The following is a 26,584-nucleotide window of genomic DNA, read 5'->3' as shown; positions in this document are numbered from 1 at the left end:
CCAGAATTCGTATGAGTTACAGGAGGACTCTGTGTTCTGTGTAATCTTGTTTTTGCATCTTACCAACACAACAGATGTGAGCTGCAGGTTGGGTCTCCTGCTGTAAGAAGGCAAGCCTGCACCCACATCTTGGGTGGGTGGGGGAAACACAGTGCTTATCCTCTTTGATGAATGAAGGAAGAAGTTTCTAGTATGTAAACACACTGTGTGTCTAGTATCCAGTCCCGCCTGACAAGCTGTCATGGCTCCGCAGCCTTGCCATTGGAATACCTGTGTCCCACCTCCATCGGTACTCTGGGGCTCAGATTCCCCAGCACCCCCAGTACCAGCACAACTGTTTGGCAGGGTTCGCTTCTGCCAGCTGCGTGTGCTGAAAGGGCTCATTGCAGGGTCGGGGGGGTGATGGGAGCATCCAGCGCAGGGCAGGAGGCAGCAAGATCACTCCTTTCAGAGCTGGTACTGGACCGGTTTAGCTGTATCACCTGCATCCTAAGAATAAAAGTGGCTTAAAACCTGCTTTTGGAGAGAAAGGTGTTTGCTGTCACACTGAACAGGCTACATCTCTGTTTTGATAGTGTACTGAATAGGTTCGTTTGTATCGAACCCTCTGTCCAGGACAGTTGTCTCAACAATTCAAGTAGTGCCAGCACTGGATCAGAAGGCTCCGCGTTCAAAGCAGTCCCAGGGGCCAGAGAGCAGTCCTGAGCTCGGACGTGTTTATTTTCTCCTGAGAACATGGGTCATTCTGCTGATGATACAAGAGCATCTCAAATACATGTCTGCCAGCTTGTCCTCCTGCTTTGAGCAGTCGCTTGCCCTGCCTCTGAGTTCCCATGGCAGGGCATGGTGCATGTTTCATGAAGTCCCACCAAGCAATCCCTCTGTGCCTCATACCAAGTAAAATCTCAAACAGAAAGAGATTTCTGGAAATCTCCACCTTGACAGCCAGCAAGATCGCTTGGCCATGCTGTGGAAGGGTCAGGGGTATCTTCAAGCGTGGTATTACTGTTACATTACCAGTGGTGGCATTCCTTAAACCTAGTTACTGAATCCTCAAATGTAGTCCATGTGCAACAGCCCTTGTTCCAAGGGGACACACGCACAGAAAAAAAAAAAAAAAAAGAAAAAAGGAATGCAATTCAGATACTGTATCCAGAGTTGTATCTTGCATGGAAAGTTTATGTCTATAAAAGGCTTACAAACAGTCTGCTAAAAGTAGTAAACATGAGCAGCCCCATCTTGCAGAGAAACAAGGTGTTTCCATAGCAGTGGTTTCCTGTGAAGTTTTCGTATTTTAAAAAGAGCGAAGATCGGTGGGCTACCTTTTTTCTTGTTATGAGCGTACAGCTACGTATGTTGCAACAGACAAATATAGAATATCCTGTAAGGAGACTAAAACAAATCCCCTCATTGCTGTTCCTTAGCTCTGGATTACAGACTCAGGAGAAGAGCTGAGTTGGAGAGTCAGTCAATTTATTTTTTGTATTTCTCCAGCCCTCCTCTAGTCTCTAGTGCTGATCAATTATAACGGCAGCAGCAGATTGCATGTCAGGACATCTTACGAAGTGAGAAATTAGGACTGTTGAAGGCTACTTCACAGATGTGTGAACCCAGGAATGAAGTGAGAATTAGACTTAAATAATATGTGTAGTTTTATGAACTGAGCTCAGCTTTCGGTTTGGTTTTTTATTTGTTTTTTGGTGTTGTAACAAGGGGTAGAAAGTGAAACAGTACTGAAGTTATTCACAGGATTTCAAAAGAATTCTGAGGGTATGTCCCCAGCACAATGGTTTTCTCATTCTCTAGGTAGAAGTATGTTTTTTAAAGCAAAGCCAATATTGATTCATTCTTCTAACAAGAAATAATGAAGAATATTTATACATGTCTATTCACTATGTGTAGTGAAGACAGAAAATGAAATGCAGCGCTCTCAGTGGCATTTAGGAATATGGAATTTGTGATGTGCTGCAGTTCCTTGTTTATTGTATGTCATGTTTCACAATATATGGTGGTCTTGCATTTCCATCACTGTACCTTATAATGTCTGACATGCCTCTGGTGCCAAAATACCGCACTGTGGGTTATCCACAGGCTATATTGGATTTATGATTTCCTATTTCACCTTTGTAATCCAGAATGTTTTCTGTATCTTGGTAGATAAAAGAGCACATCTTGCAGTAAAAATTTTATATGGGAATTCCTGGAGCAACCAGTACAAAAGCTCTGGCATACTATACTATTAATGATAAAACTTTGACTTTGCAGTTGTGTTGAATTGTGAAAAGAAGACTGAAATCCCTTTTCTTAACATAAAATATTTAAAATCTACCACTTATTATGCCTAGGTTTGATAAGGCTACTTACCAGCCTAGACATGTTTGCACACAGCAGTATCTGCTCATTTAAATTCAATCATAGTCACAAAACAAGCCTGGCTTAGACTAGCTGAAGATATAAACTTCATTTTCATCTCATTAGGCCACCTGGAAGCAACAATCAGTGAGTAGTCCTGACGTCAATGGTCTCTCTACTTCATTAAAATGTTAATTTCATGGCTTTAATTCCCTTTGTAAAACGTGCTGCTGCAGGACACTATATGCAGATTTATTCTGAAGCAGGCAAATCTGCATGCCATATTCCTTTTTTAGTGCCGTAGGGTTCTTTGGATTTTTATTTTTAGTCATTCCTATTTTTATAAACTGCTGTGAAAAGATGATCACCATAACAACCAAAATGTAAATATTTTCTTAAAACAGCCCTTTGAGAATGTATACTTAAGAATCAGGAATTCAAGGCATCATGCATTTAGTGGTATTTTGTTCTGCTGTTCCCTTTTTCAGTATTCAAAAAAGAGACAGGTACTGGTACTGGCTAGCAATTTCAGACAGTGGACGATGAAGGGAAAGCATCATGCATAGTAAATCAGAAGCAGCTACATAGATCAGCTGTAGCATCAACATTTTTAGTTGAGGTCCTGCTGATGTCAGGACAAAATGATAGACTTTTCATGAATTTTAGAATCCTTCCATGATAATATGTCCTTCCTCAGCATTTACTCATCTTCATCTTGCTTTAGGGGATACATTTCTGGATTTGTAGCGTATTTCAAAATTGTATGTCATAGATCGAGTTCAGCCATTGGTAGCAGCAGTGTGTCTTCATCACAGGAAAACGAGAAGGTAGTTGTTCATCTAGTCTTTTCCTCTTTCATTGTATACAATTCTTTTAAGAGCCTTCATACAGCTGTATATTTTTCAAAGTGCTGTATGAAGTCTATGTTTTAGAATGCCTATGCTATCTATAGATAGATGTAATGTGTACTTCTATTGCAGGTGGTAAAACCAAAGTGCAGGGTCTGGACTTCTCAGGACCCATTACTGGTTGAGCTGCCTGGATCAGGAATGCTGTGCTCAGCTGGGTGACTCTGATGGCACACTTGGGTCTGGGCTCATGACAAGGCTCAGCGATAGGTCTTCCCTCTCTACCCTGGCAGATACTTTCACTTTAGACTCTCTACAAATCCCACTGAGCCCCCACTGGCAGGTGGTACCAAGGCCTTTCTGTGAAGGACCCTGGATAATGTACGTACCCTGCATGATGTTCACCTGGCTGGAGGTGACAAAGACCACCAAGACCCAATCTGGCAAATAAAGGAGTTTTTTATCTAAGCCCTGGACACTTCTGAAATTTTCCCTCTTGGAATCCCAGTGGGATTTTCCTGCAGCTATCCCCAGGAGGATGCTCCTGGTAAGTAACTAGGAACAGGTGGTTAATGTGGCCTCATACCTGCACTGGGACTACTGGGAGAGCAGTGTAGATGCAGCTGTATCAGTCCACTACTATGTACATCTCTGCTAGTTCTCTTGAAGGTGCATATCTCAGGGAGCGAAATAGAAATGTGCCCTGTGATTGTAACTGAGAAGTAGCCAAAATAGCTTTAAAGATGAGAATGCAGTAAAGTTAGACAGCCTTCAAGACCTCCATCAGTTTACTATTTCAGATTAGGTAAGATAATTTACCAATGAGTCTAAAAACATGTTGGTACCTATTTTTTAACTCTTAGTGTCAGCGGAGAAGTTTTTTGAAAGTCAGTGAAGACGGATGGACAGTAGCCAATTCATTTCCATCTTGGGGCTCTTGCCTACAACATTATTTCATCACAGGGAGCACCATAATTCAATGTACTAGTCAATTTAAAATGCCAAAATGTGCCAGGGTTTTACTCAATGGATAGAATTATTCATTCATGTCTGCATTTGGTGAGAGTGGAATGATATTATGATGGCTTCTCAGATCACAGATTGATCTAGAAAAAGATTCCATTTTGTAACCTCTCTGAGACATTAGCTGTGTTTGCAGCAGCGTATTCAGTCTACTAACACTGTGTTTTGATTTGACGTACAATACATCGTATAAACTAATCAAAGAATTTGTCACTTTGGTGTGCAGTCCACTTAAACAGGAGTCCCTGCAGGTGTTTGAACAGAAGTTGTCAGTTTGCCAAATGAATTTTGTTGTCAGCCTTGACATTTGAAAGGCCATTTCTACAACAGAGAAACATAGTTAAAGTTGCAGTCATCACTTAATGAACTTAGGACTGTGGGTTGACATTGATTGGAGAGAATAAAAATATGAGGTCTCACTTTTTGTTTTTGCACTTCTTTTGCCTCAGTCACTAATTATCTGTAGTTCCAGAGATATTCATGCTATAATTGTTTGTTTGGTTTGTTTGCTTGTTTTTAATGCTCTCAGAAGCAGGGCAGATGGAAGAGTTGGTGGGAGTTCATTTGTGTCGCTATTCCTTAGGCAGAACACATACTGAGATGAGTGGTGGACTTTGGGTTTCAGCATTCATCATGTTTTCCATGTTTCAAAAAGTATGAGCAAAGTTACTGAAGTTCTCCTTTACTTGGGTTTGTCCATGGAGAGAAAGATTTTTACCAGAGATGTCTCTTAGAGCTTTACTGTCTTTGAACTGAGCCAGCCTACACTTGATTCATTTATTTGTGAGAGACCAGCTGGCAGTTTGTCATTCTGCAGCTCTTGAAAAGTCTGACGTAAGCTGTTCCTCAGATGAGAGATCATACTCTTCAGATAAACTTCACCTTTCTCACCACCCATGTTGATCTGCCATGTGAACCAGTGGCGACTTCTTTGTTCCCATTTGTAAGGAAAGCCTTTTTCCTTCCCACTGGAATGGAAAATGGGAGAGATGCATTTGCTCCTGGCTGGTGGAGACGCTGTACTACTGTACTATGGCAAAACCTTCCTGTGGGCAGATCAGAGCTTTAAGCTTTGGGCCGGGTCTGTTCCCTGACTCTCTTTCCTCCAGAGCAGAGGTGCTGGTGCATTTACTGGTGGTCAGGAGGGCTGTTGTCCTTTCTCTCCTGGCCAAAGTTCTCCAAAGCTGTGTCCATAGACCAAACATGAGTGAGAATAGCAGTCTTCACCTAAAGGCTGTGCAGATGGTGTCTAGCCTGTTCATGGCCATTGAGCCAAAATGTTGAGACTGGTAAGGCTGAATGTTGACAGTAGTGAACCGTGTTATGTACGCAAGCACTTGAGGGAAAATACCAAGGTACTGCTGAGGAACGTGGAGTTTTCTGTGATGTGTTCCTGAAGTGTGTGTTTCCAGTCTCTGTTTGCTGTCCCTGTGTACCTCGGGATCTCCCAGTGGAGGAAGTTGTGGAGCAAGGACTACATGATGCCTTGTGTGCTTCCAGTGGTAAGCCGGGGAGGGAGCAATATGCAGAGACGTCATTCAGGCATTCTTGGGGGAGGGCATTTCTGAAGTCAAATGTGAGTGTATTTATGGAAAACATAGCTCAAAAGGTTTTTATGCTATGACAAATAGTTTCTTCCCTTCAATTAAGCATTGTCCTCTCAATGCACTGTGTGAAATTTAGGGGGCTTCATTTTTCCCAAGTTAAAATATTTAAGGAAAACAATTGTATGCTGACAACAATGGACTTTTTAATTTGCAGGCCATTTGTTTCTGTAATTCCTGTGAAATAAAATGAACCGCCTAAGTTGATCTTATTCATTGTGGTGTAGTTATGTACATGTTCATATTTGCGTCAAAAAGCAATGTTAAAAACATTAGTAATGACTGCTCTCAGAGCTTTCTAGCACACAGTGCCAACAGAGTTGAATGTTCTGCCAGAGTTCAGAGGTGGAAGTTTATAGCAGATATTTTCAGGAATCCAATTTTAGACTTTTGTTCAAAGGGGTCTGTACGACAGGGTTTTACAGCACTTTCTCATCTGTGACTTCAGGTGCTAGCATGGGATCGCCTTCTGATATGGATAAAAACACAGAAGACCACTGCAACCCACGTCTTTAACATGAAGGTGCCAGGCAGAGATTATGAGCCTAAACCACTTTTCATTTGCCTTAGGCAGAAGGATGCGTTTGGCTCAGTGTTGGGCCGTTGTGTGCTGGGATAAGTGGTCTCTCTCAACCTTGTTCTTACAATACTGGGACCAGACCTGAAGGTGAACCCCTGGCCTGTATCTGACTCGTTTGCTGTCCTTGAGACAGGAATGCAGTTTTTAATTCTCAGGCTGGCAGACTGACAGCATCACACATGTGGAAGTACAAGAAGATGGATGCCCAGCATTCAGCTTCCATCTGGACGTAGGAATGACTTGTTCAGGTACTCTCAGCAGTCTTTGCTCATTTACATTCAAAGGATTGACTTTAGTAGAATTTTTCTAAGCATCCCTACGAGCAGCAGTAGTTGGAACAAAACCATTAGCAAATAATTTTATATCTAGAGACAGATCTTTTAGCTGCTGTGCATTTAAAATGACTGCGATCTATCATATGCAAGGCCATGATGCAGTGTTTTTGCACATGGTCTGTAGCGTCCCTTTTTCTTTTCCATGGCGCTGTCACGACAGCTTCTGTTGGTACAGCCATTCTCATATAACCAATTAAACAAAACTGAGCTGGAGCTAAGAGCATTGATCGGCGGTTCCAGCAGTCACTGTCTCAGGAAGCTCATCTGCTCCTGGACCTCCCTGTGTCTGTTTTCTGCAGGGCACTGTGGAGCAGAGGAGAAGCTCCTTCCCATGCTTCGTTTTTCTTAGCACTTTACCAGTGAAGGAAAGAAAACACAGAGGGTCGGCACAATGCTGGTTGCGTTGACACTGGAAATGTGATGCAGGATAAACAGTGCATGTCCTTCAGCTTGGTTTGGCTGAATGAGGGGGGCAGCTAGCCCATTTTACTGGGGGGACCACCACCCCAGTGCCATCAGGATGCAAACAGGAAGATATTTGGTTTTACAGTAAGATTTACTTGAGCAGCTTTCTGTGTTTTATCTGGGGAAAGAAAAATAGGAGACATTCATTTAAGGCCATGCCTTGAAGAAATGCCTCCTGGTTGAGAGCAGTTGGTTGTACCTGCAGGCTGCAGGTAGGAAGGGCTGGAGGGGGTTTGCACTGGTTGCTCTGCCCTAGCTGCTCTCCTCCTGTAGTGGCAGGGAGGGCACGTGTGTTTTGTGAGGTTTCTCTGCATGAGGAGGGTCCAAAAGACTGTCAGACCCTTCAACTTTATGGCTTCTTGCCACCAGAGGATCACCACCAAGTAGCTGCAACAGGGCTTGGGTCTGATCCCATGTTGTTAGGGAGGAAAAGAACTATATGATCATTATCCATTTTAGAAATTTTATCTAGGGCCTGTGGAGGGATGGCAGTGCTTTATCTGACAGATATGTCACTGTCTTTCATCAGCTGATTGTAATCATCTTGGAAGTTCCAGTGTGTCTGTTTTTCTCTCTTCTTTTTTACCATTGTGTTTTGTTTAACTTTGCCTAATGAGCCCAGTGAAAAGCAGTTGTTCTAAATAAATCATGTGTGCTTCAAAGCAGTATATCACAATTAGGTTTCCATTGTACTTTAATTAGCCATTCCATTATTAAATTGATGTCTTTGGCTTCTTCCAGGTCTCAGACTAATCCTGAAACAAATTCCTCTTTGTGGATAAATATTAGTCAGTCGTAATTAAAGAGCATTCATTTGAGTTGCGGCTTTTCATTAAATCCCTTTCTGATTAAGACAGGTCCCCCACGTACTGGGCTGATTAAATTTAATAAGATTTGTCCACTTGTGTGCATCATGGTCTGGTGGAAACTGTTAGCACCAGGGGATTGGGAACAAGAAGTTCATATCTCGGTGCAGTCAGTCATGGGGCCAAGCTCTTTTCAGTGGTGCCCAGTGACAGGACAAGGGGTAATGGGCACAAACTGAGGCACAGGAAGTTCCGTCTGAACATGAGGAGGAACTTCTTCTCTCTGAGGGTGACGGAGCACTGGAACAGGCTGCCCAGGGAGGTTGTGGAGTCTCCTTCTCTGGAGATCTTCAAGACCCGCCTGGACAAGGTCCTGTGCAGCCTGCTGTAGGTGACCCTGCTTCGGCAGGGGGGTTGGACTAGATGACCCACAGAGGTCCCTTCCAACCCCTACTATTCTGTGATTCTGTGATTCTATGGGTCTAAATGCCTGTTATGCACAGTACTGTACGCTCTTGTATCAAGGGGCTCTATGGTTTGTGTGGTCAGTCAGCAGAGGGGAAAAAAAACCATGGAAACTGAGTTAGTAGTATTAGAGTTGAATATCAAAGAGTTAAGTTACATCTAGAGGGTTACAGTAAAGAACAGAAGATTAAAGGATGTTAGAGGCTCTGTTTTGTTGACTAATTCACAACTAGGGATTTGCTGCTTAATTGAAGTCCGAGGGCTTCTCTGCCCCAAACTGATTTCACTCAGTGAGATGCATAGCTGAGCTCCTTTCTTATACCTCAGCTGCAAATTCAAATAGTAAAACAGACATTCCTGACAGAAATTCTTCTAACAGCAGAGTATGAAGTGTTTTCAGAGCAAAATCCTTGTCCTGGATTTAAACTATGGTGGAGCAAAAGCATGATGTGGCTTTAGTATATAATATCCATCAGAGACAAGTTATAAGCCTTACAATTTTCTGTGTGCTGAAATTATGCCTTCTTGTCAGGCTGCTGCTGCTGTTCTGCATTCCTCTTGCTTTCTACACAGAAATGAAAACAAACCACTGTGACCAAGAATGGCAATAGCACAGTTCAGCAAGGTATGAAATGCGAGGGATCGGCTCAGGACGTCTGTGGAAGCACTCCATCCAAATACTTGAGGTGGCTGGTAGCAGGTGTTTTTTCAACACCTAGTTCATACTCTGTTTTGGGTGCAGGGTACATTTTCATCTAGTATTTTGGTTTTGTATGGGCTGTAGTTGTAATATCGAATCTCTCAAAAGTTTGAATGTGTTTTCAGTTTCTTTTTGTGTATCCCAAATGTAATGGTACTGAGCATATCATCTAGCCCAGTTTCTGTATTGTGAGGAATCCAGGTTCACCACGAATTACCGATTGCTCTGCCTGGGGCTGCTGAAGGCTCCACTAACCATGAGTGGTGCCTGGGATGGTTTGAAGAGGGCAGGGTTATAAAACAGTGTCAGGTCACTAAGCAGCTAAAGAGTACTCTCTAGCGGTTGTCTTTGGGTAGTGATAAGAACTGATAGCAAAGTGTACCGAGTAAGGTTACTCATCTCTAACCATTTAAAAAAAGGGAGGAAAATAGAGTAAGGTGAGGAAAGTAAGCTGAACTTTATATCTTGGTTATAGAAAGGAATAGATGTAATGCACTAGAAGCCAAGAATAAAATCTCTTTTCTTTAGTAGTCATCATTTATTTACTTATTGCTACTGTAATACAGTGTTGGATGGTGTTATGCTATTTATAGCACCTTCCTGACAGTTGGCATGGGCTAAGGGCTGATGGAAAGTGAAAAGTCCATGGCGTTTCTGAGGAGATCAGATGCACTTTGATCAGTTAATTACTGAGCAAAAATTGTCACAACTGCTTCCTTCTGCATATCTGTGGTGAATTATTTTTCTCTACTCCTTACAGTGTCTCACACTAACTTTGTAGTGACTTCACAAAGGACAAGACTCAAAATAAGTTGCACTGTCAGTCTGCAGATCGGCTGGGGTCTAATGTTCCTCTATCCAAGACAATTTGAAAGTGATTAAAAACAATGAGAAAATAATGAGAAGATTCCTACACTACATCCTAGCAAATCTTAGAACTATTTAAAAAAAAAAAAAGCTAGATGTATTTGAAAAGAGGATAAGCAATGGTTGTGGAGGAATTAGGAGGAAACAAAGAACAGCTAATAGAATGAACAGGGAGACTGGGAGGGGTAACGCCTTTAATGCTTGTATTTTAATTGAGATGCTGAAAGCTAGCATACATTTTTATACTAGAACATGGCAGTTCATACATACTGCTACTCCTTACATCTTTAAAAATGTAGCACTTTTCCAAAAATTCCAGATTTTAAGCCAGCTGCGTTGTTTACCTAGCAATAACATCCTGCAATGTTCAGCATCATTGGTATGGCAGTTGTGTATGTGAACTGTTCCAGAGTGTTTTGCTTTACTGTTAACTCAGCGAGGCCAGTCAGAAATGACAGTGGAAAATTGTAGACGCAACAGCTGAATTCTGGCGGAACTGGATTGCCTCGAATAGAGATGTGTTTTCTCTTGTAGAGATTGATGCTTAATTCCGTCTGCATTGGAGAGCGATTTTTCATCCAGGCAGAGAGCAGAGAAATGTACGTGGGTGGATTACTTGCTTCTCAGATTCCCAGAGGTTGCAAATGCCCAACAAGTGACAATGGAATTAGATGGACAGTCTGTTATATTAAAAGAATAAGTATAACCTTGAGCTGCCTATACATGCTTTGTGTGTGTGTACATGTATGATTTATTTTAAGTATATTTGATATCTTTTTTTGGTTTAATTGTCATGATACTTAGCTTTCAAGAAATAATTGGATGACTACTTTAGCTTTCTTTATAAATTTTATTTTAAAATCAGCCATTTCCTAATTTATATACGTTTGCCTGTCTAGAAAGACATCACGACAAGGTAGAATACATGTGGTGCTTTTAAAAGGGATTTCACTGCAGTATAGTAAATCATCTTTATTTCAAGCATAATTGTGATTCTCATCTGAGTTTGCTGGCTGTTTCCCAGGAAATTCGTGTTAGAGCTTAGTGGAGTTGGAGAGTCACATACCAGTGTGTCAGTGTCTGTCTATTTTATGAAATATCACTTTTCTGTATGAATAGTGGTGTACTATAAGCCTAGAGAAAACATGTTTTCTCCTTCCTAACATGTAATGTACCTATTAAAACCAGATCCCGTACGTGTATATAGAGCAGGCTTGTGCTATGGGAGGCTGGGAGACAGTAGATATGCAGGCGGGGGAAGAAACATGGCATTTTTGTTATCTGGATTTGATAAATATAGTTTGGGAATGATAGAGTAGAGAGTGGTGAGTCACTTATGCCTGGTCATCCCTAGTGACTGAAAATAACTTGTTATTCCAACCCTTTTATCCCTCCTCTCCCTCCTCTCCACATATTTTGTATATTATTTATAGCTCAACCAGCTCTTGCTTTGCAATTCATAAAATAATCCTTCAGAGCCAGGGAGGGAAGACCAAAGGGCATCAGTCCCCAGGGCAGTCTTGCAGATGGAGCCACTGGGTCGGCCCATTCTCCATCGCGATGGCTGGGTCCCCCCTCTCCCCTGCCCACCCTTCCCTCATCTGCTCAGAGATTCCTCTTTTAAACATGCAAACTCTGTTCCTGAAGCCATTAGTTGGTGTATGTTGACAGCGGTACCCAGGAGCCACGTGCAGTGTTCCAGGCGAGCTGGCTGTGCCTTTGATAGCAGCTGGGTCAGTGGGCCCCCATCCAGGAAGGTGGCAAGACAGAGCTATATCTGTAAAGCCTTAGTGGGGTTGTAAAGCGTTGTGAAACACGTGAAATCCAGCACCACAACCCATACTTGTATTTTGCCCGTAAAGCGTAGCTGTGCAAACAGTGCATGCACTAATTAAGAGCTGAATCTTCTGTATTTCACTTCGGCTTGACACAATTCCCAAAGTATTTTTGTACAGTTTAAGCCACAAACTAAGAATCAGTTTAGCACTCGATCTATCTTAAGTTGCAGACTAGGATAATAGAATTCTTGATCTGCTCTTAGCTTTCCCACAGTACTGATTTCTCATACCATAACTGCACTACACCGTGTCTTCCTTCTTGTAGTAGCTCTGATCTGGTCTGGAGAGGAGGAAGGGAGCTGGCAGGTGTGTCTGCTGAAGAAAAGAGCATCCCTCACATTCAAATAGAAGAAAGGGACATCTATTCTTGCTGCTGTAGTAACGGTGGTTTCTAGTCCTGCAAAGAATCACTCAATCTGTAAGAGGTTTTTAAGTCGATTAGATTTTATTGGCATTAAAAGTTCAGTGTAGTGATGCTAATTTAAAAATTAATTAGAGGAATTGTCTACCTCATCTTAAAAGCTTTAAGACAACGCAGGATGTCTGTCTTACAGCATCCCATGGCAAAACCAAAAGCATTCTGCATAAGCTCCTGTGGCCTTTGTTATTCAGGAGATCAGATTAGATGATCATAACATTGCAGTCTGGTCTTAAAATAATTAAATGAGATATTTAAAGAGATTTCAAAGTGTTGTCCCACAACAACTTCAGTTAGTGGTATTGTTTTACACATTAATGAGATGTGGCATCAGGCTGCAAAACTCACAGAATCACAGAACGGTGGGGGTTGGAAGGGACCTCTGTGGGTCATCTAGTCCAACCCCCCTGCCGAAGCAGGGTCACCTATAGCAGGCTGCACAGGACCTTGTCCAGGCGGGTCTTGAAGATCTCCAGAGAAGGAGACTCCACAACCTCCTGGGCAGCCTGTTCCAGTGCTCTGTCACCCTCAGAGGGAAGAAGTCCTTGCTCATGTTCAGCTGGCACTTCCTGTGCTTCAGTTTGTGCCCGTTGCCCCTTGTCCTGTCGCTGGGCACCACTGAAAAGAGTCTGGCCCCATCCTCCTGACACCCACCCTTGAGACATTTATAAACATTTATTAGGTCCCCTGGCAACCTTCTCTTCTTCAGGCTGAACAAGGCCAGCTCCCTCAGCCTCTCCTCGTAGGGGAGATGTTCCAGTCCCCTAATCATCCTCGCAGCCCTCTGCTGGACTCTCTCCAGTAGCTCCTCATCTTTCTTGAAGTGGGGAGCCCAGAACTGGACGCAGGACTCCAGATGGGGCCTCACTAGGGCAGTGCAGAGGGGAAGGAGAACCTCCCTCGACCTGCTGGCCACACTCCTCCTAATGCACCCCAGAATGCCACTGGCCTTCTTGGCAGCCAGGGCACACTGCTGGCTCATGGTCAACCTGTCGTCCACCAGGACACCCAGGTCCCTCTCCGCAGAGCTGCTCTCCAGCAGGTCCACCCCAAGCCTGTACTGAAGCATGGGGTTGTTCCTCCCCAGGTGCAGGACCCTGCACTTGCCCTTGTTGAACCTCATCAGGTTCCTCTCTGCCCAGCTTTCCAGCCTGTCCAGGTCACGCTGAATGGCAGCACAGCCTTCTGGTGTATCTACCACACCTCCCAGTTTGGTGTCGTCAGCAAACTTGCTGAGGGTACATTCTAACTCTTCATCCAGGTCATTGATGAAGAAGTTGAACAAGACTGGGCCCAGTACTGACCCCTGGGGGACACCACTAGTTACCGATCTCCAACTAGACTCAGCGCCGCTGACGGACAACCCTCTGAGTTCTGCCATTCAGCCAGTTAATCCACCTCACTGATCACTCATCCAGCTCACACTTCCTGAGCTCTGTGATTTAAATGTATTTAACAAAAGAATTAAACACACATAATGATTGCTGATAGCTATGAGGATGTCCTTATGTCTCTTGATCTTTGTACCAGCCGGGCTTGAGGTACCTTGTAGGGGGTCCCAGGAGTCTTCTTCTCCTGTGCGCAGCACCCAGAGCACAGTTCCTTCCTGCTGGGGAGCAGAAGGCAGACAGAGCTGTCCCTTCCCCAGGCTCCCACCCTCAAGGACAAGAGGTGCAGTTTCCTTAACTCCTTCGTGTCGGCAGGTGGAAGGTCTTTCTCTCTCCTTGTGTTACAACGCCAGTGGAAAATTCGATAGCTAGAGGAAGAATTGGTATGCAGGATCGATCACTCGTATCTGTTAATCAAGGCCAGCATTATCATTCTGTCTTTTTTTGTTTGCTTATTTGATTGCTACACTTACCTGGAAAATATTTCCAGTAACTATTGAGTTGAAAGTGATTTAGATTAACCCTGGCTGACACCGCTGCTTTAAAGAGGGCTGCCTGAAGTTTTAAGTCTTCACAAGGATGAGACTTCCCAGGAGGGGCTGTAAATCCTTGAAGCTGCTCCCTCCTGATACTGTGTTCTCAAAGAAAAATGACTCAAATTTCAGGAGCCAAGACAGTAATATTTCCCAGTAAGCAGTTTTAGATGGCTTTTGTTTTAATGTCCAAAAATGTATCTTTGTTTCAAAGCTAACAAAAATACTCAGATATTGTGAAACATAGCTAGTTTTGTTCTGCTTGTTTCCATCTCTGCTTTGATTCTGTTGCTGATCAGTTTATTTACAGAAGTGCCAAGCCTCTTTCTGTTGGGTTTCCTAAGGAAATGTATATAAGGTTGAGAATATTAAGGGGTGTGTGTGGGAGCTACAGCCAGTGTTTTATGGAAGCCTGGAAATGCATGAAGGATCTGGAGCTGTGTGGTGAAGGCACAGGTATGTTGCCTTGCGGAAGGAAGAGTTATATTGTGGTGGGAGGTGAAACGGACAAGGGCCTCACATACTGGTCCCACTTTTTCGGAACAGCTTATTTTAAGGTGAGCATGAATATTTTGTTATGAGAGCATCTCAGTGCACTTCTCCCTGTTCTGGCTCAAGAACTCATAAGCACGCTCTTCTGTGATGTACTGTGGGTAAGAATAGCATCTTCTCTGCTGGATCAATGCAAGGAAAGGGACTGTATAATCCTTGTATGATTTAAAGTAATGTCAGTAATACCTAAAGTAGGACAAATTACAGCTGCTGAGATCCTTGCTAGGGATGAAAGTGGGTAATAGCCACCACTGTTAATGTCAAGGAGACTTGGCTGCCCATTCACCTTCCAGACTGCTGAGAGTCTGAGCAGTTCATTGGATGGATTTGCATGGGGCCCATCCTCATTTTTGGCCCACTGATGGTCATTTTGGCTTTAAGAGCTTCTGTTCTGAATCATCATTTTGGCCCTCAAGTCACTGCTTATATAGATTCTTCTGTCTCGCAGTGAGCTTGCTCAGCATTGCTCGGTCCTGGGTATGAGCAAGAAAGTATCCCTGTCATTGATGTGAGTCATAACTGAGCAGTGAGCAGTGCTTGAACTCCGGAGCGATGCTTACCGCAGAGAGGATGGGTCCGTCCAACCAGCCCACTGACTTGGGACTGTGCTGTGGGGATGAGCATCACTGCTGGCAGTTTCCACCAGTTGCAGCTGCCTTGCAATATTCTTTTTGTGAATATGTTTGAAAGTAGTTTAATCCTGCCTTTTATGTTGAGGCTGAGTTTTTTCCCCCTAGAGTGAAGATACCGTGCCGACATGATATTATTGAATAAACACAATTAAAAGTAATTTTCAGTTTACCTGTGACATCTTGATTTTGAACCTAGTAAGAGGCTCTGTTATAGAGTTTTAGAATAGGTGGTCAGGTAAAAGGTTTGTCTGCACACATACAAAGGAGCACAGAGGCACAAGGGCAGGCAGGCAAAAACCCCAAACCCCGATGGAGAAACAGAGTCCCTACCTTGGCTTCTCTGAGCCGTCGGCTCACATCCATCACAGTGACTCAATGGGAGAGGCTCCTGTCCATCACCTTACAGACTGAGGGGCTTTACTGCTTGTAGGGCTTTGGGACTCGTTATGGAATGCCCAAGAGGAGCATCTGGGGGTTGTACAAGATTTGTTATGGGATATTTAGGGGAGGAACCAAAAGACTCACTTCTGACTAGGGCAGGGACTTGCAGCCACCTCACCTCTACTGGGCTACCAGATGCTGCAACTGCTAACGTAGAATAAAAATTCTGATGGAACAGCTGGTGTAATGAAAGAAAATGTCCTAATTTTTCCTTGGAAATGTTTTTTAAAAGGAGGCATCTTTCTCTGATGTTGTTATTTTGGTCATGAGCCTGGTATGTTCTTCCTCTGCCACCTCTGAGCGTTATGCCCCAAAACAACCAGCTGTGCATTGTGATCGCTTGAAGTAATGTCGTGGATCAACAGAGCCTGAAATATAAATAACTTTGATTGGAGTGCAGAAAGTTTAAAAAGAAAAAGAATAGTGCTTCTGAGGCATTTTGTCATCCCGAAATGGAGACTGCCACGTGGATTAGTTATCATCTGCATGTTATGCAGTTTATAGCCCCGTAACAATGATTACAAATAAACTTTATGTTCAGTCCTGAGCACTGTAGTAAGCTTTCCTTTTTTGAGGTGCTTTTATAAAGAATAGGACAGAATATTGCTCGTGGGTATGAATGATATATAGTTCTACTGCTGCAGGAAGAAAGTCACGAAACTGTAAACCTACTGAAACTGGTGTCTCTCTCTCCTGAAGAGCTGGGCTACCTGCCTGACATTTCAGCCTTAATGGCAGTTTCTTAGCTTAATTAGATGTCAGATGCAAAACTGTGAACATTATTTGATTTCCTCTGTCCTTCATTCCTTTCCCAAAGGGATGTGGATACATGCAGATAAAGAAGATCCCTCAGATGTCACTAAAAGCATTGTGAAAACTGGTTTGTCCACGGACAGCTTCTCTGAGCTATGAACAAATACGCTTGCTTACTTCATTTATGACGCACTAGAAAAGTAGAATGATGTGGCTTCCCTTAGGGCAATTTGTTCTTAAAATGTGCAGAAGCAGGTTTTTTTAAGCAGATCTTTATATTCAGGTGGAAAAAAAGATCTTTAAAATCAGTGACTGTCCTGCATCTTCACTTAGGATCTCTTTCTTTTGCTGGTTTCCTGGCACCTTGCTTTTGATCTGAAACATGTGCTGTTAGATACCTCCAGATTGCAGAGAGAACAAGCTCAGCTTCAGAGGGAAACTGAGACAGTAAAGATGCTCCAGCCAATGATGCAGGTTCAAAACTGCCTGATTAAACCTAGCCTAAGGGAATTTTGTCCCTGCCCATGAATGGTCTGCCTTCATCTGCTACAGTAACTTTTCTTCTTTTTAGCAGATTTGCTTGTAGCACATCTGGCAGTGATGCATTGACTCTGTCCATATTAAAAGATGCCATGATAAATCAGCAGATAATATGTGGAACCTTATTGTTCAGGTGTGCAGTGTGGATCCTGCTGCTTTAATGCACGTAACCCTAGCTGAGCATGCTTCTTTCAACAGCTGTAGAAAACTGATTGAAACTGGTCCCTTCCACATGCTTGCCTTGCCGAGGAATTAAAGCTTCAAGCTGCCATTTGTGTGGAGTTTTAAAATATGTATGACCCAAACAAGGGGCCTGTTTGAGAAAGGCTCTAATTCTCTTGCATATGAAACCTGGTATTCTGCTCTTGTCTCCTTCTGATGTTTCTGTGCTATCAGATATGCTAAATTTACCTTTGAAGTTTCATTTCTTCTCATGTAAAATATACTTTAATAGGTGAACCTTGCAGCTGGGAGTTAGGAGATACTGGTTCAAGTCGGACACAATGAGCATGCTGTCCATGTCATCATCCCCTGCCTCAGTTTCCCCATTTGTAATGCAGAAAGAGTAATGTCCACCCTCCTGTATGCAGCTCTTTGAACTTTGTTCTGGGTGACTAATTTAGAAGCCATAATGTAATGTAGACCCTCCATAGTCTGGCGTGCAGCCCTGCTGGAAGGTATCTGTCTGGGGAGACTACAAATCTGTAAGCAGGGAGTGGAGGCTTCCCTATTTCTGATTAGGAGTTCACGGGCAGAAATACATCTGCATGCTGAAGGGATCAGACCAGCTGTGTAGGTACAGAGAATTCAGCCCAGTCCTGCCAGGCCGACACTTGCACAGAGTCAGAAAATCTGTGTCTTAAGCAAATCTGACAATTTATTGCCTGTGGTCTGTATGCCAGTGATCCTTATGTGTAAAGCCTTGATTTTTCAAGAGCGTTTGCATGTAATGGCAGGCGGACTGTTTAGCTGCAAAGACAGAAATGACTGCAAGATGGGCGAGAAACTCATGTAGCCAAAAACTCCTTTCATAGAAGGCTTTTTTCATGCAAGCATCTCGGGAAGGCTGAACTTTTCTGGTCTCCCTCTTGAGGTAAAGTGCGTAAGTTTTATGTGCCTCTGGGACCTGGGGAGCTGTGAAGGATCAAGAAGAAGACAGATTTTAAGAGATGGGTGTCTCTTAGAGGCTTATGTAGCAGCCGTTCCCCTGGCTGCACCAGAAACTAGGGGATGTCTGTCCTGGAGGGCGACTGTAATTCCTTCTGATGGCAGAAATATTTGGAGTGGGGGGGGAGAAATGCAGCTGTTCTCAAAATGAAAATGCTGTGTGCTAAGGTGCAGCAAGCTGGCCATTGTTTCCCTTTGTGAGGGCAGGATTTGTAAGACACGTTGAATTTTTGCATCTCTTGGAAGGAGATCTGAAAGGTTTTACCTGTGCAGAATGCAGTGATTCTCTTCTTAGATAGGATGTTATCCCGTAGTTAGACAGAAGCTGGAACACTGAATTTTGTTCTCATAGACCTCTTACGAGCCACGTATAGCTCTTTAAAAACCAAATGACCTGCCACAAAACTGTCCGAGAGAGATCGTTGTAAGATGGCACAGTTATAAAATACTCTGAAAGGCTGAATAGGGTTTTTCCCCTTCTTGTGATATTTGGAGTTGAACTTTAGATACATCATTTTGAACGTGGCCTTTTAAAGTAACTTTGTATTCTGTACCTGTCATTTTTAGAGCTGTAAAGGAAAGGCAAAATGCCAGGGAAGGGGAGCAAATTAAAAGGGGGAGTGGGGCTGAAGAGTAGGTTTTGATCGGCTTTGCAAGAAGTGACATCATCTGTGAGAACAAACGTCTTCAGCTGCTGCAACTGGAGACAGCTTTCAGTCTCTAATTCTATTTTGCCCCAAGCCAGCCAGCCAAATAAAAACAGCGGGATAAATCACTGCTGGCAGAACTTAACAGTTACGCAACATCCAGTGCACCATGCACCTATTTTTAGATCAGTTTTACACTAGCAGAATTTACTTTATGAAATCTGAAAAGAATGTCTGGTCAGAGCGGGGATAAAGAGGGTATTTAGAAAGTGCAAAATGTTAAAATACTTAGTACAAAGATGTGCTAGCAAACCCCACTGTGGCAATACTGATATCCTTTCAAGAGCGTTGGCTCAATCGGGCATGGTAATAAAGAGTAGAGGGTTTTTTGGTCAGTATTCCCTTGAAATTCTAATCTGCAATTGCTTTTTAATTGCTTAACTATACTCAGATTACCCAAATAGCTAATTATATGTGGTTTACTTAAAGCTGGGCTTCTCCACCATTTATGCTGTACTTTGTTGTTATCAGATCTGGAATGCAGCAAACAGCATCTCACCTCCTTACAGTTCTGGGTGATCAGATGTAAAGAAATTTTGTTAACTGGAGTGCTCTGCAAAGCTGGCTGAGCTGAAGAGATACTCCTCATCCTTTGTGAGATATCCTAGATATAACAAGCTCCTGATATTTAGCTGGTATATGTTTCATGTATGTTTTCTCAATCTTCAGTTAATTAGGATTGTGTATGCTGCTTGCTCCAGATCAAACTGAATCTTTTTCGGTGTTCACAGCAACATGCACTAAGTTGTATTTCATTAGTTAAAAGCAATTTCAGCTTGCAGCACAGGTACGGATAACTGAAGATAGTCTCATATACTCTACTCTTTATCCAAGACCAGACGTGTGTCTTCTCTCCTTTTAATATGACTTTATCATCTTACTCGATGTTGTAAATCTGTATTAGGTTGTACTGTGTATGATTTTGTTCTCAGAGTTTTTTTCTCAGATTCAGAACAGATAATGATTGGGACATCATAGAATACCATGATTCTATAGTGATTGGGAAAAGTTTGACCTTTCAGCCTTTAGAGACTCTAGCAGACAGAATGTACTCTGCGTAGCTGAGGTATCTTTGGGATTTCTGCCACAATTTGTACAGTTTTCAATCATGCCTTCAAGCGAATTAGTGTTCTGACCATTGCATGATCTGCATTGATCTTTTTTCCCCAAAACCTTTCTTCTAGGAGACAATCTCGATGCCATCCATGACATAACTGTGGCATATCCCCAAAACATTCCTCAGACGGAGAAGCACCTTTTGAACGGCAACTTCCCAAAGGAGATTCACTTCCACGTCCAGAGATATCCCATAGAGACGGTGCCCACTTCCAAGGAGGAGCTGCAGCTTTGGTGCCGGAAGCGTTGGGAAGAGAAAGAGGAAAGACTCCGACACTTCTATGAAGGTGGAAAGAGCTTCAGTGCAACAGGGCGAAGCATTATTCCACCGTGTAAATCTGAGCTCAGGGTCCTCGCGGTTAAGTGCGTCTCCCTCCTGTATTGGACGGTGTTCCCGCTGGGTATGCTTGCACTGCTGTACCTGTACAGCTTTGCACGATGGTATTTTGCAGCCATGATCATCTTTTTTGTTGTGCAGCAGAAGATATTTGGTGGGCTGGAACTAATTGAACTTACTTGTCATCGATATTTTAAAAAGCAACAGAAATTTCGTGACACGAAAATAAAAAACAATTAGTTCTGGGGTAGAGAAAGACGTGAAAATGGGTGGTTTTGGGGCGTCCTGCAAATTTTTATGCACCGGGAAGAATTTTTGCATGAGAATTGTCTTTTACTATTGCCGTGGTTAGGCATTTGCACTTGATTCTGTGAAAAGAAAGAAAAACGTTAGTTATTGCTACACGTGAAAATGGTAGTTTTTATCTCTGAATGTAATTTCAACATTGCTCTTGCAAGCAGCTAGCAATTGCATTCTGCTGTAATTAAGAAACAAATTGCTGGATTATTGAACAATCGTAAAGGACATTCATGAATGTGACGTGCACGGAACTTTCATGTAGAAACCCCAACTGTCCAGCGAAGAGCGACAGATGTACAAGTTCTGTGTAACTGCATCATCCTAAGGTGAGCACCTAATCTGGAAAGCTAGTAAGTTGGATGGTGTTCTGATGGTAGGTGGAAGCTGGAGGAGAGGTTGTTCTTTTTCTTTTTTCTATTTCAAATATTCAAACTTACTTTAAAATAGTATTTTCACATAAGCTTTTCCAGACACTACTGAACCACCTACCACTATTCAGCCACTGTGGCTTGGTCACTCAGACGGATTTTTAAAGCCTTGCAGTCTTGTGTTGTAGTACAGAAAACAGTGCTGACTCTGCCTCCATTTAAGTCTTAACTGATTATTTAATAGACCTATGCAGATAAGTTTTGATTTCTCACTGTTTCACGCTGTTTCCGTCTCACTGTTAGCTGTAGGAGACTTGTTTCTACTGTAGTATACAAATCTTTTATACAGATTTTGTTGTTGTATTGGTGTTTTTTTCTCGTAGAGGCAAAAATAAGTGTCTGTCTCTTGAGTAGCTGGAAAATGTTTTTCAAAAAGGTCTCGTGTAGACATTACTTCATTGAAAACATTTGATTTATTTTTCAGAGTAGGCAAGATACCCTTTTTTTTTTTTTTTGAAGCATTTACTTTGGTTTTCACGTTGCTTCCTTTGGCATTTCAAGTGTTCGTATAGATAAGTGGGAAGACTGCTTGTTCCGTGCGTGTCAGCCAGACCTGTTGAAATGCATCTGATGCAGCGGTTGTCTCCTTATAGGTACAAGAGATGGGTTTCAGACTTATCACAGCGCAGGGAAATGGAGCTACATCTTCCCTTTGCAGGGGAGAATGCCTTTCCCTATTTGAAGAGAATACTCTTTGATTGCCTGATGACATCATTGCTTTTCCAACCTCCTCCACAATTTTGGGGGGGTTCTTTTTGGGCTCCCACTATAACACTTTCCATTATTTTCATGACATTCAGAAAATCTGAAGGCTTAAACTCAGACGAGGCACTTTGAAGTGTATTCCTTGTCATGTATCATACAAGTAATGTTCGCGCTCACATAGGGAAAGACATAAACATTGCCAGCACTTACAAGACACTTCAGGGTAGATTTGTTTTTCAACCTCAAAAATGTTAGACCACTTGATCAACTGTATTGCTGCAAAACTTTCCTGACTTACTAAATATTTGTTGTTTATTGCATGAAAGCTAAGCCGAGATGGCCTGGCCCCGTATGCTGAGTGGCATTGCCGTGAAATGTGAAAGTGCAGAGTGCAAAATGTGTCTTGTACTGTACTGAGTATCTCAAGCATTGGGTCAGCATGGGAGACACATCTGTTTTCTTCTAAATTACAACACTAAACATGTTGTCTTACGTGTTTGTATCAAAGGCCATTTTCTGAACAAATCACCAGCCTCTATTCCACTGTCCCTAACAAGGTGACAAGTATTTTTTAATCTATGCTTACAATAACTGATTGTCTATTATGTGGAAAGTACTTGAAGCCATCTGTTTTACTCTTAATTTTTTTTAATCCCTTTTTTCTTAAAAATAAATAAAACTAGGTTTGTATTTAGAGTTATGTTTCTTAATGATTTTTTTCATATTTATATTTGAGTACCTGGTGACTGACAACTGGTGTTTCATTGTCACGAGTGGAAGGAGGTCCTTTTTGCACTATGAGGACATTTTTTAACATAGTTCTGTGGTATCAAAGGCAGCTTAAATCCACATAGCCTGGTTTTTCTTCACCTAATACTCTGCTTTGGTGCAGTTCCCTGCACAGCCACGTAAATCGCTGCAAGGGAAAACCTAAAAACCTCATTTATGATTAACGCAGAGGAGACCTAAAAGGCTTCTTCTAGTCCGGAGCTACGGCTGTGCTTTCATACCAGGAGTAACCACGGCCAGCCTACTCTGATAGCCTTAACATAGTTTTCAGGAGTGACTTTGGAGGACAGGTTGTATGTGTTGGTGACAGAAATACCAGCTACGCTTTTCTCAGTCGTTCAGAGAACTTTGTGGTGTCATCAAATATGTCAGAAACATCAGCGTGAGTCTTGGGTGTGGAACGGTGAGAGATTTACATCTGTGTGTGATTAGAGTTGGGCTCTGAAAATGAAATCAAGTCCATTCCGTCGCTGACCCTTGCAAGCAGTTTGCTCCCAGCTGGAGTCAAACTATGTGGTAATGTGGTAAACATCCTACAGATCTGCAATTCGTCCTCCTCTCTCGTGTATTCGGATCGAAGAGAAAGAATAATCTTACTGTCAGCTGCTAATGTCACATTTGCAGCGTCTGACTCCCTGATGCGGGGCGGCACAGGGTAAGTGAAGAATCCTCCTCTCACAGGGAAGGGTGTTGGCTTTGCGGCTGACGTGAATTTTGAGATCCTGGGCATCATTTTGCAACTCAATTAGAGATACAAGATTGGGGGGGGGAAATGAATAGCAAAAAAAAGCTTTGTGGATATAGAAGCTGCTTTGTTTAAAAAGTGGTTACGGAACTGGGGGAAGATCTTTGTGTGAAAGCTTTTTTCTCTCTTTGGTCAAAATGTAGCTTTTTACTCAAAAGGTTCTAGTATACGGATTTTTTGGAGACTGTTTTGTTCTTACCCTGTTTCCCTAGTGGAAGTACACTAAGATAGCACTTACGGACACGGCTTGGTGGTGGACTTGGCAGTGTTTGGTTTACAGTTGGACTCAATGATCTTAAAGATCTTTTCCAACCTAAATTATTCCATGCTGGTTAGGTCACTTCAGTGCTGTTAGGCTAAAGGTGCTAGTACTCCAGGAATCACTCACACCCCTCTTCCGTGGGACACGTGTTGGCACTGAGACTCTTCTCCCGCATTAGCACGTTTGTCACGGCTCACCTTCCCTCGTAGTCCTAGCAGCCGCACTGTTCAGCGGTGACTGCTCCGTCTACGGGACCTACAGGTCTTGCTAGGTCTTGCTTACGTTACCTGAGATGAATGACGTGCTTCTCCTGCCTTGATGGATACTGTTCTCGTTTGCTCAATCCAATGTTTCCTCATCAACGTTGGGGGTTTCTTTCTCTCTGCTCGGAACAGAAGGTTGAAATCCTGCCATCTGTGTTTGCCATCAAGCTCATCTGGGTAGCAGGACGTCAGACCAAGGCATTTCTCTCTCAGCTTCAGAGCTGCAAGGTCCAAGGCTGGTCTGTAAGGTGTTGTCTTGGTCACATGAAATGTAGTTCCTAATTTTGTGCATTGCATCAATCTGTGTTGTTTAAAAAACATCTGTGTTTTTATAACTTGGTTTTATATGTACACTGTGTGAAAGGAAACACCAGGATACTACAAACCTACAGAAAGCCTTAGTTTTCAGAGTTCACTGATTATATCAGAATGGTTTAGCCGTGTACCAGTTCCTCTACAGCAACAATAAAGACCTGAAGCATCGCCTGTGTTTAATTTTGCCGTTTTGTTTTTACTGCGTGACGTATTTTGTAGACACCCGTAGGGAGCAAAGCTTGTCTTCAGTCGTGTGGCTGGCTGTCTTGGGCAGGCCGGTGTCCGGTCGGGTGCTCGACCCGTGGTTTGTGACTGTTGGGGTGGTGTGTCTCCCATCTCCCCAGGGGAGGTCGTCCCTTCTAGTCTCGCCATGAAAAGAGAGGCAGAAACCTTTGAGCATGCAACAGGTACAGCCCAGTTTAGCCTTACTTTGCTGCTTAACCAGTGTTGCTTAGGAATAAGCTGTGGCTCAGAGGTCTGCGTTAGGTAGTGATAAGTAGGCAAGTCCTCCATTTTAGCTATATCCTGCTACCAGCTGTGTAATTACTGACAGAAGAAGTGATCTACAGCAGGGTTGACAGATTATCCGTCTTCAATGTAACTTCAGATCACAGGCTCCTGGATTTCTCCCTCCATTGTCCGAACGCTAATCCGGTATGGAAGCGCAAGGGCTGTGTTCCCTGGGAGCTGTTGTGCTCCCCGTTACCTACCGGGGAATGGCCTTGCCGTGACAGCCAGCCGGTAGCTGGTGCGAGGAAGTCCACCAGAAACAGAGACCCTGGTAGCAGTTTCTACAGCTGGAGATGATATTTGCCATTACGGATGCTCAGAGCATTCAAATCAGTCCCCAAAAGCCGAAATGAGCCACGCTCTGGATTGCCTCTCTGAAAAGATGGTTGTCACTTTCCTTATGTTTCCTCGGGGCTCAAGTATGCAATGAAAAAGCTGAATTCTGTGTCTTACCTGCCGTTACAGAAAACAATAGTAATGCAGGCCAAAGCTTTCACCCTCCAGCTGCCCCTAACGCCTCCTTTGCCGTTCAGCGCGATGGGTAAAAGGTTGCCTTATTTTCTGATGACTTTGAATCAGTCTGCAAGCTCTCTCAGCCAGAAATGGTTCCCGGGAGCAGGGCCACGGTCTGTGCTTATAACACGCTTAAGTGACTCTTATCCTAGAGAGGGCTTGTGCTGAGACAAGGGAGAGGCAGAGCACGCTCACCTCTGTCCTTGCTGGGCCTCTCAAAAGTCCCAGCATCTTCAGCAGGAGTGGACACAGGCCCTGAATTTTTAAGATGTCTTTGTTTTGTCCCAGGCTGGCCTCCCTGTGGTTTGTCATCCCTTTTTCTGGGGTCCTTCATGTGGGGTGACGGTTTTCTCTGGTGGTGGGATATGGAGGAGACTGACAGAAGGGGTTTAAGCAGAAGTCTGCATTTTCTCAGATAGGCATTGCTGCTCTCGGGAGAAGAAGGAGGGGTGTTTGCTCCTTTTGAGATGCTTCATGCTGGGCTGCACGAGAGTGGCGGGCAGGCGCGCAGGGGCTGGTGTAAGTGTGACAGTTTTGGTGGTCAGCACCTTCTTTAAATTTCTCTCTCTGCTTGTCCGAGGGAGGAGGCGAGAGCCCCTTCACCCTCATCTGCAGGGAGCAGGGAAGCAGCTTCAGCCTTGCCGAAAGGAAGAGCTAAAGGGGCTCGGGCCTTAGCCTTGCTTCTGCGTCCGCAGGAGGACACCCAGCAGAGGAGGGTAAGCTGCTGCAGGGTGCGAAAGCATGAGAAGACGCTGCGGGAGGAGCGGGAGGCAACGCCGGTCACCGCGTTCTGCAGGGCCGTAACCTGGCTCTAACATCACCGCCTGCTTTTGCCCTCTACCCCCCTGCGCTGTTTCTTTGCCTGCCTTCGAGACTTGCCCTGCCGCTTGAGCTGCTGGGTGTCGAGCGAGCGAGAGGAGTGGGTGTTGATTGATGCTGAACCCAAAGGGAAGGAAAGTGCTCGGCGTAACGGGATAGAGGTGCTGGGGAAGGTGTTGGCTCCTGCCGGTGCTGAGTACAGCTGGTTGGGAGCATGTCCTCTGGCTTTGGAGGCTGAAGGAGCAGGTCTGCATGAAGAGACTCGTTGACTTTGACATCTTTAGAGAAGGTGGAGAGAGTAGGAACATCCTCCACGGGGTGGTTGACAGTGGGACACACAGACTGCCCCTGGAGGAGCCTCTTCATGTTCTCACTTCACAGAATCACAGAATCACAGAATAGTAGGGGTTGGAAGGGACCTCTGTGGGTCATCTAGTCCAACCCCCCCGCCGAAGCAGGGTCACCTAC

The 26,584-nt window shown here is 43.6% G+C and overlaps 1 protein-coding gene across 3 annotated transcripts in view; it reads left to right on the top strand.

The window, feature by feature from the left end:
• Nucleotides 1–24,442, top strand: part of LCLAT1 (lysocardiolipin acyltransferase 1) — a 121,551-nt gene extending 97,109 nt beyond the window's left edge. For all 3 annotated transcript variants that reach the window (XM_075413131.1, XM_075413129.1, XM_075413130.1), the window contains one exon: nt 20,199–24,442. In XM_075413131.1, coding sequence (XP_075269246.1) covers nt 20,199–20,707 — 509 coding nt within the window. In that variant the 3' untranslated portion in view covers nt 20,708–24,442. The remainder of the gene's footprint in view (nt 1–20,198) is intronic.
• Nucleotides 24,443–26,584: the final 2,142 nt, after the last annotated feature.

Source organism: Opisthocomus hoazin, chromosome 2 (genome assembly GCF_030867145.1).
Source record: "Opisthocomus hoazin isolate bOpiHoa1 chromosome 2, bOpiHoa1.hap1, whole genome shotgun sequence".
NCBI classification, from domain to species: domain Eukaryota; kingdom Metazoa; phylum Chordata; class Aves; order Opisthocomiformes; family Opisthocomidae; genus Opisthocomus; species Opisthocomus hoazin.
The sequence above is the reverse complement of the archived record's forward strand: the minus strand, read 5'-3'. Positions and strand labels throughout refer to the sequence as shown.